At 45.0% G+C, this 16068-nt stretch overlaps 1 protein-coding gene across 1 annotated transcript; it reads right to left on the minus strand.

Annotated features, from left to right (window-relative positions):
- Positions 1–548: 548 nt before the first annotated feature.
- On the minus strand, positions 549–15489 carry zdhhc20b (zinc finger DHHC-type palmitoyltransferase 20b). The gene is made up of 12 exons (XM_062985416.1): positions 15360–15489; positions 13730–13756; positions 13386–13480; positions 12471–12591; positions 12317–12386; positions 9638–9670; positions 7668–7788; positions 4294–4426; positions 4064–4190; positions 2566–2658; positions 2362–2468; positions 549–1265 (listed from the first exon to the last, which is right to left on the minus strand). The coding sequence occupies exons 1-12, from the start codon at positions 15475–15477 to the stop codon at positions 1222–1224; spliced, it is 1089 nt and encodes a 362-aa protein (XP_062841486.1). The 5' UTR covers positions 15478–15489; the 3' UTR covers positions 549–1221.
- Positions 15490–16068: the final 579 nt, after the last annotated feature.

The raw sequence follows: 16068 nt of genomic DNA on the forward strand, positions 1-16068 counted from the left end.
CATAACAGTGGAAGTGAAGATTTTGGCTGCGAATGATCTGACCAAAGGGTAACATATAAATAATTTAAAAAAATAGGGCCAAGGACTGACCCCTGGGGAACTCCTTGTGTAGCGCCGCTAAGGTTTCAATTCTGAATCCCAGCGCTAGTGTGCTAGTGTCATTTATCGCTGTATATAAATCTGGGAGTTATCAGCATAACAGTGGAAGTGAAGATTTTGGCTACGAATGATCTGACCAAAGAGTAACATATAAATAATAAAAAAAATAGGGCCAAGGACTGATCCCTGGGAAACTCCTGGAGTAACACCGCTAAGGTTTCAACTCTGGATCCCAGCACTAGTGTACTAGTGTGATTTATCCAAGACAGAACTATAAATAAAACCTCAAATGGAATGGAACCTAAGTGATATTACACGTCATCTGTAGACTCGATTGTTTGTACGTAATATCTGACAGGTTACGTTCTGATTAAAAGTAAACGCAGGAAAGCAAAACACAAATGTGGAGGGGGAAAAACGAAAGGTCTACCACCAAGGCAACAGTAAGCTATTCCATCAAGCATCAAATTTTATTACAGATAAAAAAATGAATGAATAAAAAAATCCGGTTCAAATAAGGCTTTTAGGAAAGTGTTGGTTTTTTTTATACGTTTCTACAAGAAAAGAGAGACTGGAGCGAATGTACATGTATTTAGCTCTTTAGACGGTTCCCCCGCTATGTAAACATCGGATCACTCGTAATCTCAGGGCGTGGCGAACTCCTCCTAGTCGGAAAGTGCCGGCGAGTTCCAGCGCTGGGGAAAAGGCGCTTAGCAATGGTAGTGCATTTTCGGGTAAACACAATCGAGAGATCTGCGCACGTACTCAAGCAGGCAGAGGAAATGCGGGTGTGTGGATGGATGTTCGTAAGAAAGTCCGTTCGCTGTGCGCAAACAAATAAAATAAAATAAAAAAATACATATATACCTACACACACTGATATATAAAAGAAGGTTTTGATTGAAAGTATTATAGTGTGACGTTGAGTTTAAAATGACATAAGGAAATAAGGAGGTCGTACGGAGGTAATGCGGATAAGTCGCTGTTAAGGCATCGTACTTGATGGCTGTGTTTCCCCTCCACAGTTTCGGATCCAGGGTCTCCGGAGTCTCCGCGCGCCGCGGACACGCCTCGCGCGCCGCGGGAGAGCCCCGGAACGCTCGGCGAGAACGACCGACCTGGCTACGACTCGCTCTCCATGGCAACGGCGATGCTGTCAGACTCATCTGTAATCCAGAAAAATATACATATATATTTTTAATCAACTTACGAACTTTTACAGCAGCCATGTCTAAGTCACGTCCAATCCGAGGTACAATTATATGCAGCCTGGTAGTATACAGGAGGCACGCAGTCCCAGAATGCACTGCAACAGCGAGCGAGACCTGCAAGCCCGGCTGCACCTTTCCTGTACTCTTTCGCATTTCACATGCTAATCAGGGTACTTGCACGGCGTTAGAAAACCCCACCCACATAGTCCGGTCATCCCGCCCTAGCAGGATGAAACGTGTCTGCTGCAAAGGGGAACATATAAATAACAAAAAGAAGAGGGCCAAGGACTGATCTCTGGGGAACTTCTGGAGTAGCACCGCTAAGGTTTCAACTCCAAATCCCAGCGATAGTGTACTAGTGTAATTTATCACTGTGCCAAACGTTAATGGATTGGGGGGGGGTGCCGATATAAATCTGGGTGTCATCAGCATACCAATGAAAGTGAAGATACTTTTACACTGCTGCAAAGGGTAACATAAAAATAACAAAGAGAAGAGGGCCAAGGACTGATCTCTGGGGAACTCCTTGAGTAGCACCGCTAAGGTTTCAACTCCAAATCGCAGCGATAGTGAACTAGTGTGATTTATCGCTGTGCCAAACCTTAATGAAATGGGAAGGGGGGGGTGCCGATATAAATCTGGGTGTCATCAGCATACCAATGAAAGTGAAGATACTTGCACACTTGTGTTAGAAAACCCCACCCACATAGTCCGGTCATCCCGCCCTAGCAGAAACGTGTCTGCTTCAGGCAATGCCCGCTAGATGGTGCCCAACCGACCGGCGGCAACGACGAGGAGTTCAGAATCTCTGAGCTGGTGTGCTAGCAGAATACCTGGCAATTATCGGTGCCCAGGTGGTGCCGCGGATATTCCGCTAGCACACCAGAGCGAGATTCTGAACACCCCGGTTCGAGTCTAGGCTCTGCTTCCAGTCGGCTGGGCGCCATCTAAGGGGCACAACTGGCAGTGCCTAATCAAACTACCCCAATATATATGAGCACACAAAGTACCAAGTAAATGTAACCAGCACCAGTTCACTGCAGCATCTTACCAAACCTCACAGCAGCAATGACCGGCTGATCCTTATTCACGTGTCCGTCGTTGGTCAGCAGATGTCTCTGCGACTCGCTCAGAGGACTCGACTGCTGACCTTCAGCACTGCAAACAAACCAACAGTGTTAATTAAAGATTAAAACTTTAGATTTTCTGCCCCACTACTGCCTCAGAGGGGTAAATATTAACGACTGCACCTCACCTTTGGTTCATGGTGTCGGGTTGCACGACGACGGTCGGATGCTCGGGATCGGGGGCCACCAGTCGGGTTGGAAACGTGAGGCCGTCTCCCTGACTGTAACAAAGATACACGTTTCCATGAGCAACCACTGCTCCAAACAATGCACCCATGCAGGGGGTTGACATACACTCTATGGGCAAAAGTATTTGGACACCTGACCATGAGCTAGTTGGACATCTCATTACTGCAATATTTTATAACTCACACCGATCAGACATAACATTAAAACCACCTCCTTGTTTCTACACTCACTGTCTATTTTATCAGCTCCACTTACCACATAGAAGCACTTTGTAGTTCTACAATTACTGACAGCAGTCCATCTATTTCTCTACATACTTCTTTAACCTGCTTTCAACCTGTTCTTCAATGGTCAGGACCCCCACAGGACCACAACAGAGTAGGTATTATTTAGGTGGTGGATCATTCTCAGCACTGCAGTGACACTGACCACACATGGTGGTGGTGTGTTAGTGTGTGTTGTGCTGGTATGAGTGGATCAGACACAGCAGCACTGCTGGACTGAGAATAGTCCACCAACCAAAAATATCCAGCCAACAGGGCCCCGTGGGCAGCGTCCTGTGACCACTGATGAAGGTCTAGAAGATGACCGACTCAAACAGCAGCAATAGATGAGCGATCGTCTCTGACTTTACATCTACAAGGTGGACCAACTAGGTAGGAGTGTCTAATAGAGTGGACAGTGAGTGGCTGTGTTTGATCCACTCGTACCAGCACAACACACACTAACACACCACCACCATGTCAGTGTCACTGCAGGGCTGAGAATGATCCACCACCTAAATAATACCTGCTCTGTAGTGGTCCTGACCATTGAAGAACAGCATGAAAGGGGGCTAACAAAGCATGCAGAGAAATAGATGGACTACAGTCAGTAATTGTAAAAATACAAAGTGCTTCTATATGGTAAATGGAGCTGATAAAATGGACAGTGAGTGTAGGAACCAGGAAGTGGTTTTAATGTTATGTTCCGGTTCATTCCGAAGCTGTTCAGTACGGCTGAGATCAGGGGTTTTACAGCTGAGGTTAATGTTTTATGAAGGCCTTCCCTAACCTGTTGCTGCAAAATTGTAAGCATATGAATTCGTATACATAATTCATTCATTACAGCTGTTAGTAACTATTGTGGCTTAAATAAATATGAATTTAAGTATAAAAAAAAAGTGTAATTATGGGCGGCATGGTGGCTCTGTGGGTAGCCCTGTCGCCTATCAACAAGAAGGTCCTGGGTTCGATTCTTAGATGGAGCGGTCCGGGTCCTTTCTGTGTGGAGTTTGCATGTTCTCCCTGTGTCTGTGTGGGTTTCCTCCAGGAGCTCCGGTTTCCTCCCACAGTCCAAAGACGTGCAAGTGAGGTGAATTGGAGATACAAAATCGTCCATGACTAATAATAATAATAATAATAATAAATAAATTAGGACAGCATGAAATAAGTATACCTGGTCAAAACAGGCAGCAGCCAGTACTTCTTTTGGTCTCCGAACACCTGAGCGATGTTCTTCCCGAAACCCAGAGAGAATCCGTTCTTATCAGGGCCGTTTCTGAACACGGGGGCCCGGAACGCCTCTGAACGAACAGTTCGAAGAAAAAAACAATAAACACAAACATGCCACCAATAAAGCCGTTTAAATCGGTGCCGACACTTTAAGAGATAAAAAGGATGCATTACCGATGGTGGATCTGTTCTTTCCTACGAGCCACAGGTGGTAGGTGAAGAGGGAGAGGATGCTGATGCAAAACATGGCCGCCACAAAAAAGAGAAACAGGACGTGGAACTTGGCGTGAGAGTCTTGCTCCTCACTCTGGGAAAAGGGGGCAAAGGTTGGAAGACACGGGTCAACAAGTGGTACGACTGAAAACACAATTCACAGTTCACAAAACGATCAAATCCACCTTATTATCAGCTTGTTGGAGTTTTTGGTTTTCCAGTGCTCCCTTTATTTTTGGTCATTTCCAATTCCCAAGTCCCGCTGTCCTGTCTCAGACATGCCAATTGGGTCTGTTGAGCACCAGGCCCTGCCGGTAGCACACCCGAGCACAGGCGTGCAATTCCGCCTTAATGTCTGATTATTGTTTGGCACCATCTGGTGGTAAATTGGTGGAACTGCATGTCCTCTACATTTACATTAACTGTATTAAGCAGGCGCTTCAATAGCAACCCAATACAATGCAAGCCTGAATATTAAAAGCCTTGTTTAGGGGACCAACAGTGACAACTTGACAGGGGTGGGGCTTGAACCAATGACCTTCAGATTACTAATGCAGTAGTTTAATCATTGAGCTATGTTAATATATCTAAAATTCCATTAACAAATGGATCTACCGAACTATAAACATGCTCCTCGGAGAGCTTTGATTGCTCTTTTCTGCATATGTGAGCTCAAAGGTGCCCTAGTCACTTTGATTGCTGAGTGAAGACATGCCGAAATACATGCCCTCTCGGACTATCTGACGGCTGGCTTGTAAATTTCACTAGGTTTTGTCGCTTTACTGTTGCGCCAGTCAGCAATCTATCCAATAGCTGGAAATAAGGTGGCTAGGTTAAAGACAAAAACAAAGAAACTTGCTACAGTGGGGGGAAAAAGAATTCTTATTTACTTTACTTATTTTCCTAAATAAATGTCCAGTTATTGATCTGCTATTCACACGCACTGTTTTGACTTTGTACCTTAAAAGGATCGACGTCCAGTCTTAAAAATGATGGACCGAAGCCGCACAGAGTTTCGAATCTCAGCTCTACCTCTCCGACTGGGCTGGGCGGCAGCATGAACGACGATTGGCTGTCGTTCAGGGTTAGAGGGTAAAAAAGTCGGATCATGGGTCCTCATAACTGGTGCGACTGCGGCCCCTGCCGGCTGACCGATGGCGCCCGCACAGGGCTGAGGAATGATGCTGATGGGGGTGTGGCCCTCCGTACACAGTGCCCGTCGGTGTACGAACTCGACTCGTGCAGGTGACCAAAATGCAGTCTGTACTGACTGTACTGCACGTGTCGGTCGGGAGGCGTCCTCAGTCAGCGGTGAAGGGTCGAATCAGTATAGAGGACGCCAGGGGAATTGGACACGACTAGACTGGGGGATAAAAATTGATGGACCGGAGCGTTAAGAAAGCTGTGGCACCATCTAGTGGCAAATCGAAAGAATTGCACTAATTGACTAATGGAAAGGATAGTAGGAAAAAAGTCAGTGGTCATTACAGTTGCAGAATGACCTGAATGCAGCAGGAACAACAATTATACCATATACAATATAGCGCATTGCAAAGAATCTTTGTTTGTACCCAATAGACACAAAAAACAAGCACAAAGATGCAATTCAATTATTGTCTTGTTTGGAAAACAAGGCCCCAATGTGGCTCAACCAATTAAAAATAATAAGCAGGAATTTAATGTCATCCACTTGTGGTATGCAGATACCCCATAAATTATTTGATATATTTTTATTCATGCTCATATGAACATTTTTGTCCATATTTATTAGTACAAAGTCAAAAATACATGTTTCAATTTGACATTTGATTCATTTTCCAGATGCCCAGCCGGCTGATAGCACGGCTGAGATTCCAGATTCGCAGACCATGAATGCCCGTTCCCCCTCACCGTGTTTCGTTAAACCATGTTTGCCATGGCAGCAGGCACCGACACCGGTCATTACCTTTGGACAATTTTCTGCCGATTTCCTCCGGCAAAGCTTAGTGCAAACAGAGACAGACTGTTAGATACAAGGAGTGGACAACAGGGAAGCACCGAATGCGATGGCTACTGGGGGAGAAGAAGAAGCAAGAGAGGGTTATAGACTGACAAGGGATACAAAAGAGAAAACACAGAAGAGACCCGGTACTGGTTAGGACAACACAGGATGCATTGGTTTGATTAGCGTGCGGTAAAAACATGCCAGCGGATGCATTACCTGGCCGAAAGCATGCAAGCGCAGTTTAGTGTATTTCATCCTCATTTCATTCTATTTATCCCACCCCTTTAGTGCAGGGTTTAATCAAACCCTGGGTTGAATCGCGACCCAAAAGAATGGGTCGCAGAAAAGCAAACAGACTTGTACACGAACGCCCCCTTGTGGAGGCTTTACGTTACATCTTGTATCTATTTATTTATTTATCAGATTCATCAGTTCGAGTCTTTCAGTTTCAAACACTGTCATGGACTGTCATGTAATCTCCAATTAAACCCACTTTGGACTGTAGGAGAACATGCAAACTCAACACATAAGAGACCTGGACCGCGCCACCTGGGAATCGAACCCAGGACCTTCTTGCTGTGAGGCGACAGTGCTACCCACTGAGACACCCAATTTTCTCCCCTAATCTAGTCGTGTCCAATCACCCTCTATACTGATTCGACCCTCCACCGCTGACTGAGGACGCCTCTCGACTCGAGTTCATACACCGACGGGCGCCGTGTACGGAGGGCCACACCCCCATCGGCATTATTCCTCAGCCCTGTGCTGTGCAGGCGCCATCGGTCAGCCGGTTATGAGGACCTTATGACCCGACTTTTTACCCCCTAACCCTGAACGACAGCCGATCGTCGTTCGTGCAGCCGCCCGGCCCGGTCGGAAGGCGGAGCGGAGATTCGATACGATGTATTCGAAACCCCGACTCGGCGTACTTTACCGCTGCGCCACCTGAGCGGCCTTGTATGTTACAATTTGTATTAATTAAGCCGGGCTAGCGCATGCCTTATTTGGTGTGTGTGAAGGCGCTGGATGGATCTACACCCGCCCACCGCCACCTCAAACCAGACAGTAGGAGTCGCTGTTGCCTCTTTCATTGACGACCGATTGAGTCAAAGAGTCACTTTGTAGGAAAACAATGGTACATCCAGCCTATTAGGGGTTCGCGACCCTTCCATGGGTCGCGAGAGCCAAAAAATATGGCCCAAATGATGGCATTCTAACGAATCATGTGGGACTACTTAACGGTACCATAGAGTCTTGAGAAGTGGAAAAGAGGGCTGGTTAAATAGAAGGAAACCCCTACAGTCATGTTCCAAAATCCAGTAAAAGAGCGTTCCCAGCAACATATACTCACTGTCCAAAACTTGATGAAGTACTGAAGCACAGTTGCAGCGATGAACAAACAATAAAACAGCGAGTAGGCCAGGAACAAGATGAAGAACTTGTAATTGGAGAAGCCCACGCAATTGTTCACCCTGTGGATGAAGGATAAAGACGCGGGATTAGGAAATACATTTTGAGCAATTTATTAGGTACACCTATCTGATACATCCATTCAGTTTTATATCATCCGTTGCTCGGTTCACTTTGTGACACTAATGTGGTAATGATATGGAAGTGTGTGTTGTACTGGTATGGGTGTATCAGGTGCAGCAGTGTTGTTGGGATTTTTATCACCATCTGGTCGGTGGGGGCCAAAGCATCAGAAGGACTACAGTCAGTAATAGTATAGCCACAAAGGTTATCTGTATGGTAGGTGTGATATTCTTAATGCCATGTCAGCTGCTATATATATATATTAACAGAGAGACAGAATATCAACAAAAAATCCAGAAAAAAAAACATTAAATAAAAGTTATGAATTAATTTGTATTTAATTAAGGGAAATAAGTATTTGATCCCCTACCAACCAGCAAGAATTCTGACCCCCACAGACCGGTTATGTGCCCATGAGGCACACAAATTAGTCCTGTCCCTGTATAAAAGACTCCTGTCACAGAATCAGTTTCTTCCGTTCAAATCTCTCGACCACCATGGGCAAGACCAAAGAGCTATCAAAGGACGTCAGGGACAAGATTGTAGACCTGCACAAGGCTGGAATGGGCTACAAGACCATCAGCAAGAAGCTTGGTGAGAAAGAGACTGTTGGTGCGATAATTCGAAGTACAAGATCACAGTCAATCACCCTCACTCTGGAGCTCCATGCAAGATCTCACCTGGTGGGGTAAGAATGATTCTGAGAAAGGTGAGGTCAGCCCAGAATTACACGGGAGGAGCTTGTCAATGATCTCAAGGGAGCTGGGAGCAGAGAAATGCTGGATATGACCCCAAGAACACCATCCCCACCGGGCATTTCTCTGCCTCCAAACACGGCGAGTGGAGTTGATGCCAAAGAGCTCAATTTTGGTCTCATCTGACCATATCACATTCTCCCAAGCTTTCTCTGAATCATTCAGGTGTTCATTGGCAAACTTCAGACGGGCCTGTACATGAGCCTTCTTGAGCAGAGGGACTTTGCGGGCACTGCAGGATCTCAATCCATTACGGCGAAGTGTGTTACTAATGGTTTTCTTGGTGACTGTGCTCCCAGCTCTTGTATTTCTTCCATTTTCGAATTATCGCACCAACAGTGGTCTCTTTCTCACCAAGCTTCTTGCTGATGGTCTTGTAGCCCATTCCAGCCTTGTGCAGGTCTACAATCTTGTCCCTGACGTCCTTTGATAGCTCTTTGGTCTTGCCCATGGTGGTCGAGAGATTTGAACGGAAGAAACTGATTCTGTGACAGGAGTCTTTTATACAGGGACAGGACTAATTTGTGTGCCTCATGGGCACATAACCGGTCTGTGGGGGTCAGAATTCTTGCTGGTTGGTAGGGGATCAAATACTTATTTCCCTTAATTAAATACAAATTAATTTACAACTTTTATTTAATGTTTTTTTCTGGATTTTTTGTTGATATTCTGTCTCTCTATAAAATTATAGACTGTTCAAGTCTTTGTAAGGGGGTAAACTTACAAAATCAGCAGGGGATCAAATACTTATTTTCCCCATATATATATATATATATACACAAGTATATACAGTATATAAAACTGTGCCTCTTGCTCCACAGAGGGGGCTAGATGGGGGCCTATAGCAGGGAGTTATGAGTGAGTTTGGTGTGTCCAATATGGCATCTTGTGTAGAGAATTTGTTCCCATCATTTTTTGGGGGGTATTTGGGGTACACGTGTGTATATGTACCACACAGGTGTACCTAATAACATGCACAGTGAGTGTATTTAAAGTAGATAAAAATATATTAAGACAAGAAACGTATACTTACCATGGGCAGTGGTGATCCATCTTTAATACACACCTGTAAATAGATTACAGAATAAATCAAATGCTTGTAAGCAAAAGCCCTGCATATACATTTGGGTTCTAAATATTCCACATTGTGACATGGATTCATGGTTGGCATGATGCTTCACAGCTGATAAATGTGCTGGAAAACAATGGGCACAAGCTAGTCACGTCTGTGTAGACGTCTGGCTGACTGACAGCACTGCTGAGCTTTGGAGGTAGGTGTGATTCTTAATGCCATGTCAGCTGCTATAATATATATATATACAGTGTATCACAAAAGTGAGTACACCCCTCACATTTCTGCAAATATTTCATTATATCTTTTCATGGGACAACACTATAGACATGAAACTTGGATATAACTTAGAGTAGTCAGTGTACAACTTGTATAGCAGTGTAGATTTACTGTCTTCTGAAAAGAACTCAACACACAGCCATTAATGTCTAAATGGCTGGCAACATAAGTGAGTACACCCCACAGTGAACATGTCCAAATTGTGCCCAAAGTGTCAATATTTTGTGTGACCACCATTATTATCCAGCACTGCCTTAACCCTCCTGGGCATGGAATTCACCAGAGCTGCACAGGTTGCTACTGGAATCCTCTTCCACTCCTCCATGATGACATCACAGAGCTGGTGGATGTTAGACACCTTGAACTCCTCCACCTTCCACTTGAGGATGTGCCACAGGTGCTCAATTGGGTTTAGTCCATCACCTTTACCTTCAGCTTCCTCAGCAAGGCAGTTGTCAGTTTTCGAAGAGAGGGGATCATGCTCTGTTTCAGAATGTCACAGTACATGTTGGAATTCATGTTTCCCTCAATGAACTGCAGCTCCCCAGTGCCAGCAACACTCATGCAGCCCAAGACCATGATGCTACCACCACCATGCTTGACTGTAGGCAAGATACAGTTGTCTTGGTACTTCTCACCAGGGCGCCGCCACACATGCTGGACACCATCTGAGCCAAACAAGTTTATCTTGGTCTCGTCAGACCACAGGACATTCCAGTAATCCATGTTCTTGGACTGCTTGTCTTCAGCAAACTGTTTGCCGGCTTTCTTGTGCGTCAGCTTCCTTCTGGGATGACGACCATGCAGACCGAGTTGATGCAGTGTGCGGCGTATGGTCTGAGCACTGACAGGCTGACCTCCCACGTCTTCAACCTCTGCAGCAATGCTGGCAGCACTCATGTGTCTATTTTGTAAAGCCAACCTCTGGATATGATGCCGAACACGTGGACTCAACTTCTTTGGTCGACCCTGGCGAAGCCTGTTCCGAGTGGAACCTGTCCTGGAAAACTGCTGTATGACCTTGGCCACCATGCTGTAGCTCAGTTTCAGGGTGTTAGCAATCTTCTTATAGCCCAGGCCATCTTTGTGGAGAGCAACAATTCTATTTCTCACATCCTCAGAGAGTTCTTTGCCATGAGGTGCCATGTTGAATATCCAGTCGCCAGTATGAGAGAATTGTACCCAAAACACCAAATTTAACAGCCCTGCTCCCCATTTACACCTGGGACCTTGACACCAGGGAGGGACAACGACACATTTGGGCACAATTTGGACATGTTCACTGTGGGGTGTACTCACTTATGTTGCCAGCTATTTAGACATTAATGGCTGTGTGTTGAGTTATTTTCAGAAGACAGTAAATCTACACTGCTATACAAGTTGTACACTGACTACTCTAAGTTATATCCAAGTTTCATGTCTATAGTGTTGTCCCATGAAAAGTTATAATAAAATATTTGCAGAAATGTGAGGGGTGTACTCACTTTTGTGATACACTGTATATATATGGGCGGCAGATGGCTAAGTGGGTAGCACTGTCGCCTCACAGCAAGAAGGTCCTGGATTCGATCCCCAGGTGGGGAGGTCCGGGTCCTTTCTGTGTGGAGTTTGCATGTTCTCCCCGTGTCTGCGTGGGTTTTCATCCGGGTGCTCCGGTTTCCTCCCCCAGTCCAAAAACATGCAGCCAGGCTCAAGATCTCAGCAGTGAAGGGCTAGCGTGTTTCACTGCAGCACCACCTGAGATCTCAGCACCTTAGTAATACAGTGTGTCACTACTGAAGTACTTCAATTTTTATATCGTTGCATAGCAACAAGCAACCAGTCAAACCAGTTAATGCATTTTCTCCCCTTTTTAGCGCGTCCAGTTGCCCCATTGCATCATGCTTCCTCTCCAACAATGCCGATCCCCGCTCTGATTGAGGAGAACGAATCTAACCCACGCCTCCTCCGACACAAGGGCAGCAGCCGTATGCATCTTATCACCTACACTTTGACGAGTGCAGCGTGTACGGAGGGACACACCCTGAGAGCACTCTTTTCTCATCTCTGTGCAGGCGCCATCAATCAGCCAGCAGAGGTCGTAACTGCACCGGTCATGAGAGAGTGACCCCATCCGGCTTAGTCCCGCCCATATGAACAACAGGCCGATCGTTGTTCGTGTGGCCGCTCAGCCTCAGCCGGCAAGGCAGAGCTGAGATTCAATGTGTGTTTTTTACCGCTGCGTTCTTAGGGCTGGTTCAAGCCCAACCACAACCACTCTTGGGCCCCTGAGCAAGGCCCTTAACCCTCAAAAGCTTCTGCTAAATGCCGAAAATGTAAATGGTGTACTGGTGTACCGAACTGCTAGAGAAGAGGACTCACGTGTCACATGCAGAGCAGTGATGGCACCTGTCAGGCTTGATAAGTTGGCATCGATCACAGTACCGTATGGCTAGGAAGACAATATAATCATTAATAATAATAAATATGAATTATTGTAATAACATTATGTAATAAAATAAGCCTTGTGACTCACCTCCGGCTCCGGTGCGGGTGTAGAGTGGCAGACTGCTGGCGACTCTTTTTAGGATCTCCTGCTGATTCTCTGGCCTCTCTTCTTTCTCATACTGCTCCTTTTCAGCTTTGGGCAGGCTGAACTGAGACGCACATGACATATATATTTTTATTCTGAGGATGAAAGCCAAGATGCGTTTATAAAATCCATTTTTTTAGGTTTGTGGCGAGTCTGGTTGCCCTGGAATCACTGGTAGCAATTAAGTAACGCTGCCCAGACAGGACGCCAATTCATTGCAAGGCCTTGTCCCGCCCCCCTTCCAGACACAGGCAATCATGTCTGTACGTAGGCGCCTGACTGGTCTGCTGGCTCCGCCCCATGCTCCCACCCCAACCCTAGAATGATTCCCCCCACACCCTAACCCTAGCCCCAACCCTAGCCCCAACAACCTTCATGTATATATCCAATGGCACGAGCCTTGCCTTGACCTGCCGTGCCGTGCCATAATCACTAACTGTTTCTTTTTACAATCTGTCATGCAGGTGCCCTGACCAAACACCATAAGCCTTAGTTGTAGCAGCAATTAGGAAGCAAATCGATGGATAACACAGCTGGGATTTGAAGAGTACATAGTAATCGACTGGGCTGGCGCCTTACCAGGGTATTCCTGTCTCCTACCCACTGTTTTTATTTGGCATCAGAGCCACTGACTAGACTGACTAGAACGACGGGGTAAGTAAAATGAATTATCACATCAGTCCAGATGTACCCATGGAACACATGAATCACACATGCATTCATCATTATCTGCATTGGCAGGACAGCAAGGTGTATAAGGGCTGCACACATACAGACGGGATAACATCCTGGAAAGCATTTGACACGTTCTCCCGGTGTCTGACGGGCACTTTTCAGATGGATTGTTGTTTCTTTTACCTCTTTGGATGGGTTTGCTGGTCTCGTAAAGATGGTTTTCCAATACGACCAGACAAACAGGATGAACGACAGGTGAAAAACCACCATGTAGATAACTGTCGGAAAAACAGAAAACGTGTTAGAAGTAAATCCAGCGACAGTAAATTTGCTTCAAATTATTTAATCTGATTATCGATCTTGATTCTTAGAGTTGCTGAGACATCAGGAAAAGCTGTCAGAGTCAGACAAAGTACAATCTATCATTGTCGATTCCATGCCATCAGATTAAGAATGCAGTCTTAACTACGCTCAGCACAAACCAGAAACTAAACATTAATCTTTAGCAAGGCAGTCTGAACACTTACTTTTTTCTCCAAGGCTCGGAACCGTAACTGTAAACAGAGCGAAAGAGGTAAACGTGTTGGTAAATCATACAATACAAAGCAATTCAGCAACATTATATGCAGTCTTGTCTGAATGTGTGGATGGTACTGGCTAGAATCCATGTTTTGTTGATGTCCTAAGTAAAAATAAGACATTATATAAGAGTATTATTTCATAACACATTATTTCAACAGCTTTGTCCTAATCTGATTAATCGGCCAGGATTGGACTCTGGAGCAATGGAAGAAGGTCATGTGGTCTGATGAGTCCAGATTTACCCTGTTCCAGAGTGATGGGCGCATCAGGGTAAGAAGAGAGGCGGCTGAAGTGATGCACCCATCGTGCCTAGTGCCTACCGTACAAGGCTGTGGGGGCAGTACTATGATCTGGGGTCGCTGCGGTCGGTCAGGTCTCGGTTCAGCAACGTTATGTGCCCAAAGAATGAGGTCAGCTGACTACCTGAATATACCGAACCACCAGGTTATCCCATCAATGGATTTTTTCTTCCCGGATGGAACGGGCATGTTCCGAGATGACAATGCCAGGATTCATCGGGCTCAGATTGTGAAAGAGTGGTTCAGGGAGCACGAGACGACATTTTCACACATGGATTGGCCACCACAGAGTCCAGACCTGAACCCCATTGAGAAGACTTTGCGCAGTGGTCCAAATCTCCCATCATCAATACAAGATCTTGGGGGGAAATTAATGCAACTCTGGACAGAGATAAATGTTGTGACGTTGCAGAAGCTTGTGGAAACGATGCCACAGCGAATGCGTGCCGTAATCAAAGCTAAAGGCGGTCCAACCAAATATTAGTGTGTGTGACAGGCAGTGTATTTCCTCATGTACAGTAATTCTTCATTAGTTATGTAGTAAGTCAGTGTGTAGTATTTGTAGTACGTTAAAAGTGCAGTAATTGAGCCAGTATGGCTGTATAACATGTCTGTAATACAATTTTAATAGAAAGTATAGCTGTATAGTGAGTAGATCCTGATTAGTGTGTGGTATTAAATAAAGGAAGTGGAGCTCTGTTTTGCTTCCTGCCTTGCTCACAGTGGCTTCCAGGTGTCACCGGACCTACAGCGACCCTGACCAAGATGAAGATGATATAAAAACGAAATGTATGTTAGTACTAACAGGTTGCAGAGTAACTTTCATTCAGCCACCCACTCCCATTCTGATAGTAGTGTTCACTATCGAGGCTGACAATGTTAAATGTAGAGCTATTATATACATTTAAACATGTATAAACCACCTCGACTGAAATGTATTCATTTTAAATACAAATGAGATGCTAATTCAGTTTAAAATGATAGTTTTGCAAACTACAAACCACATAAGTCATCACCGCTAGCTTGCTAGCTATGTACTTAAGCTGCCTTTCGAAGAACATACTAACGTACTAGAAAGTACGTGAGAAATAGTACACTCTGTATCCGCCAGTACTATTTTGGCATACTACCTAGTACGTTAGTATGCATACTAGCTCGCGCTTTTACATAGCCCGAATAGGAAAACAAACCAAGGCTAGTTTACGCTAAGCATTCCCACTCAGTCTGTCTTTATCTCCATAAAAACACAACATAAGAAAAATAAAATCATACTTACATATACACAGCTCTACCACATAGGCATAATATGACCAGCATACCACTAAAGCAATAAATATAACCGGTATCCATGCCAGACCCCGCTGGCAGCATCTCAGTACATGGGAAGGCGCCATCTTTAACTTGGCACAATACAGTTAGCACTCTTGAGAGCAACATCATTAACCCTTTAATCCCAAAAATATCCCTAATGTGCGTGAAGGAATGAATTTTGCTTCATAAATGAACTTGTTCATGGTCTCAGAAGTTATAAGAATGAGTCAAATATCAATAAGTAACATGAAGAACCAGGAAAAAAAGAACCAGAACCAAAGGAACCATGAAGAACCAGTTTTAACAGGGATGAGATGAGGTCTATCCATTGATTGGCCATTCCAACACTATTTATCTTGCCATCAATCCAATTTCGGCCAGCTTTCGGTGCTGAACAGTTGGCCTCAGGTTCATAACAAGTGTATTTCGGCTTAAAATGGAACAAGAGAACCAAAAGAACCATGAAGAACCAGTTTTAATAGGGATGAAATGAGGTCTATCTATTGATTGGCCATTCCAACACTATTTATCTTGCCATCATTCCAATTTCGGCCAGCTTTCGGTGCTGAACAGTTGGCCTCAGGTTCATAACAAGTGTATTTTGTCTTAAAATGGAACAAGAAAAAAATAAACAGAACCAAAAGAACCATGAAGAACCAGTTTTAACAGGGATG

Source organism: Trichomycterus rosablanca, chromosome 23 (assembly GCF_030014385.1).
Source record: "Trichomycterus rosablanca isolate fTriRos1 chromosome 23, fTriRos1.hap1, whole genome shotgun sequence".
Lineage (NCBI taxonomy): Eukaryota > Metazoa > Chordata > Actinopteri > Siluriformes > Trichomycteridae > Trichomycterus > Trichomycterus rosablanca.

Coding starts and splice junctions, on each gene's coding strand:
- zdhhc20b (XM_062985416.1), bottom strand. CDS start 15,477: ATGGCGCCTTCCCATGTACTGAGATGCTGCCAGCGGGGTCTGGCATGG. Junction 13,757..15,359: donor TGTGGTAGAGCTGTGTATAT/GTAAGTATGATT, acceptor CTCTGTTTACAG/TTACGGTTCCGAGCCTTGGA. Junction 9,671..12,316: donor CACTGCTCTGCATGTGACAC/GTGAGTCCTCTT, acceptor ATCTATTTACAG/GTGTGTATTAAAGATGGATC.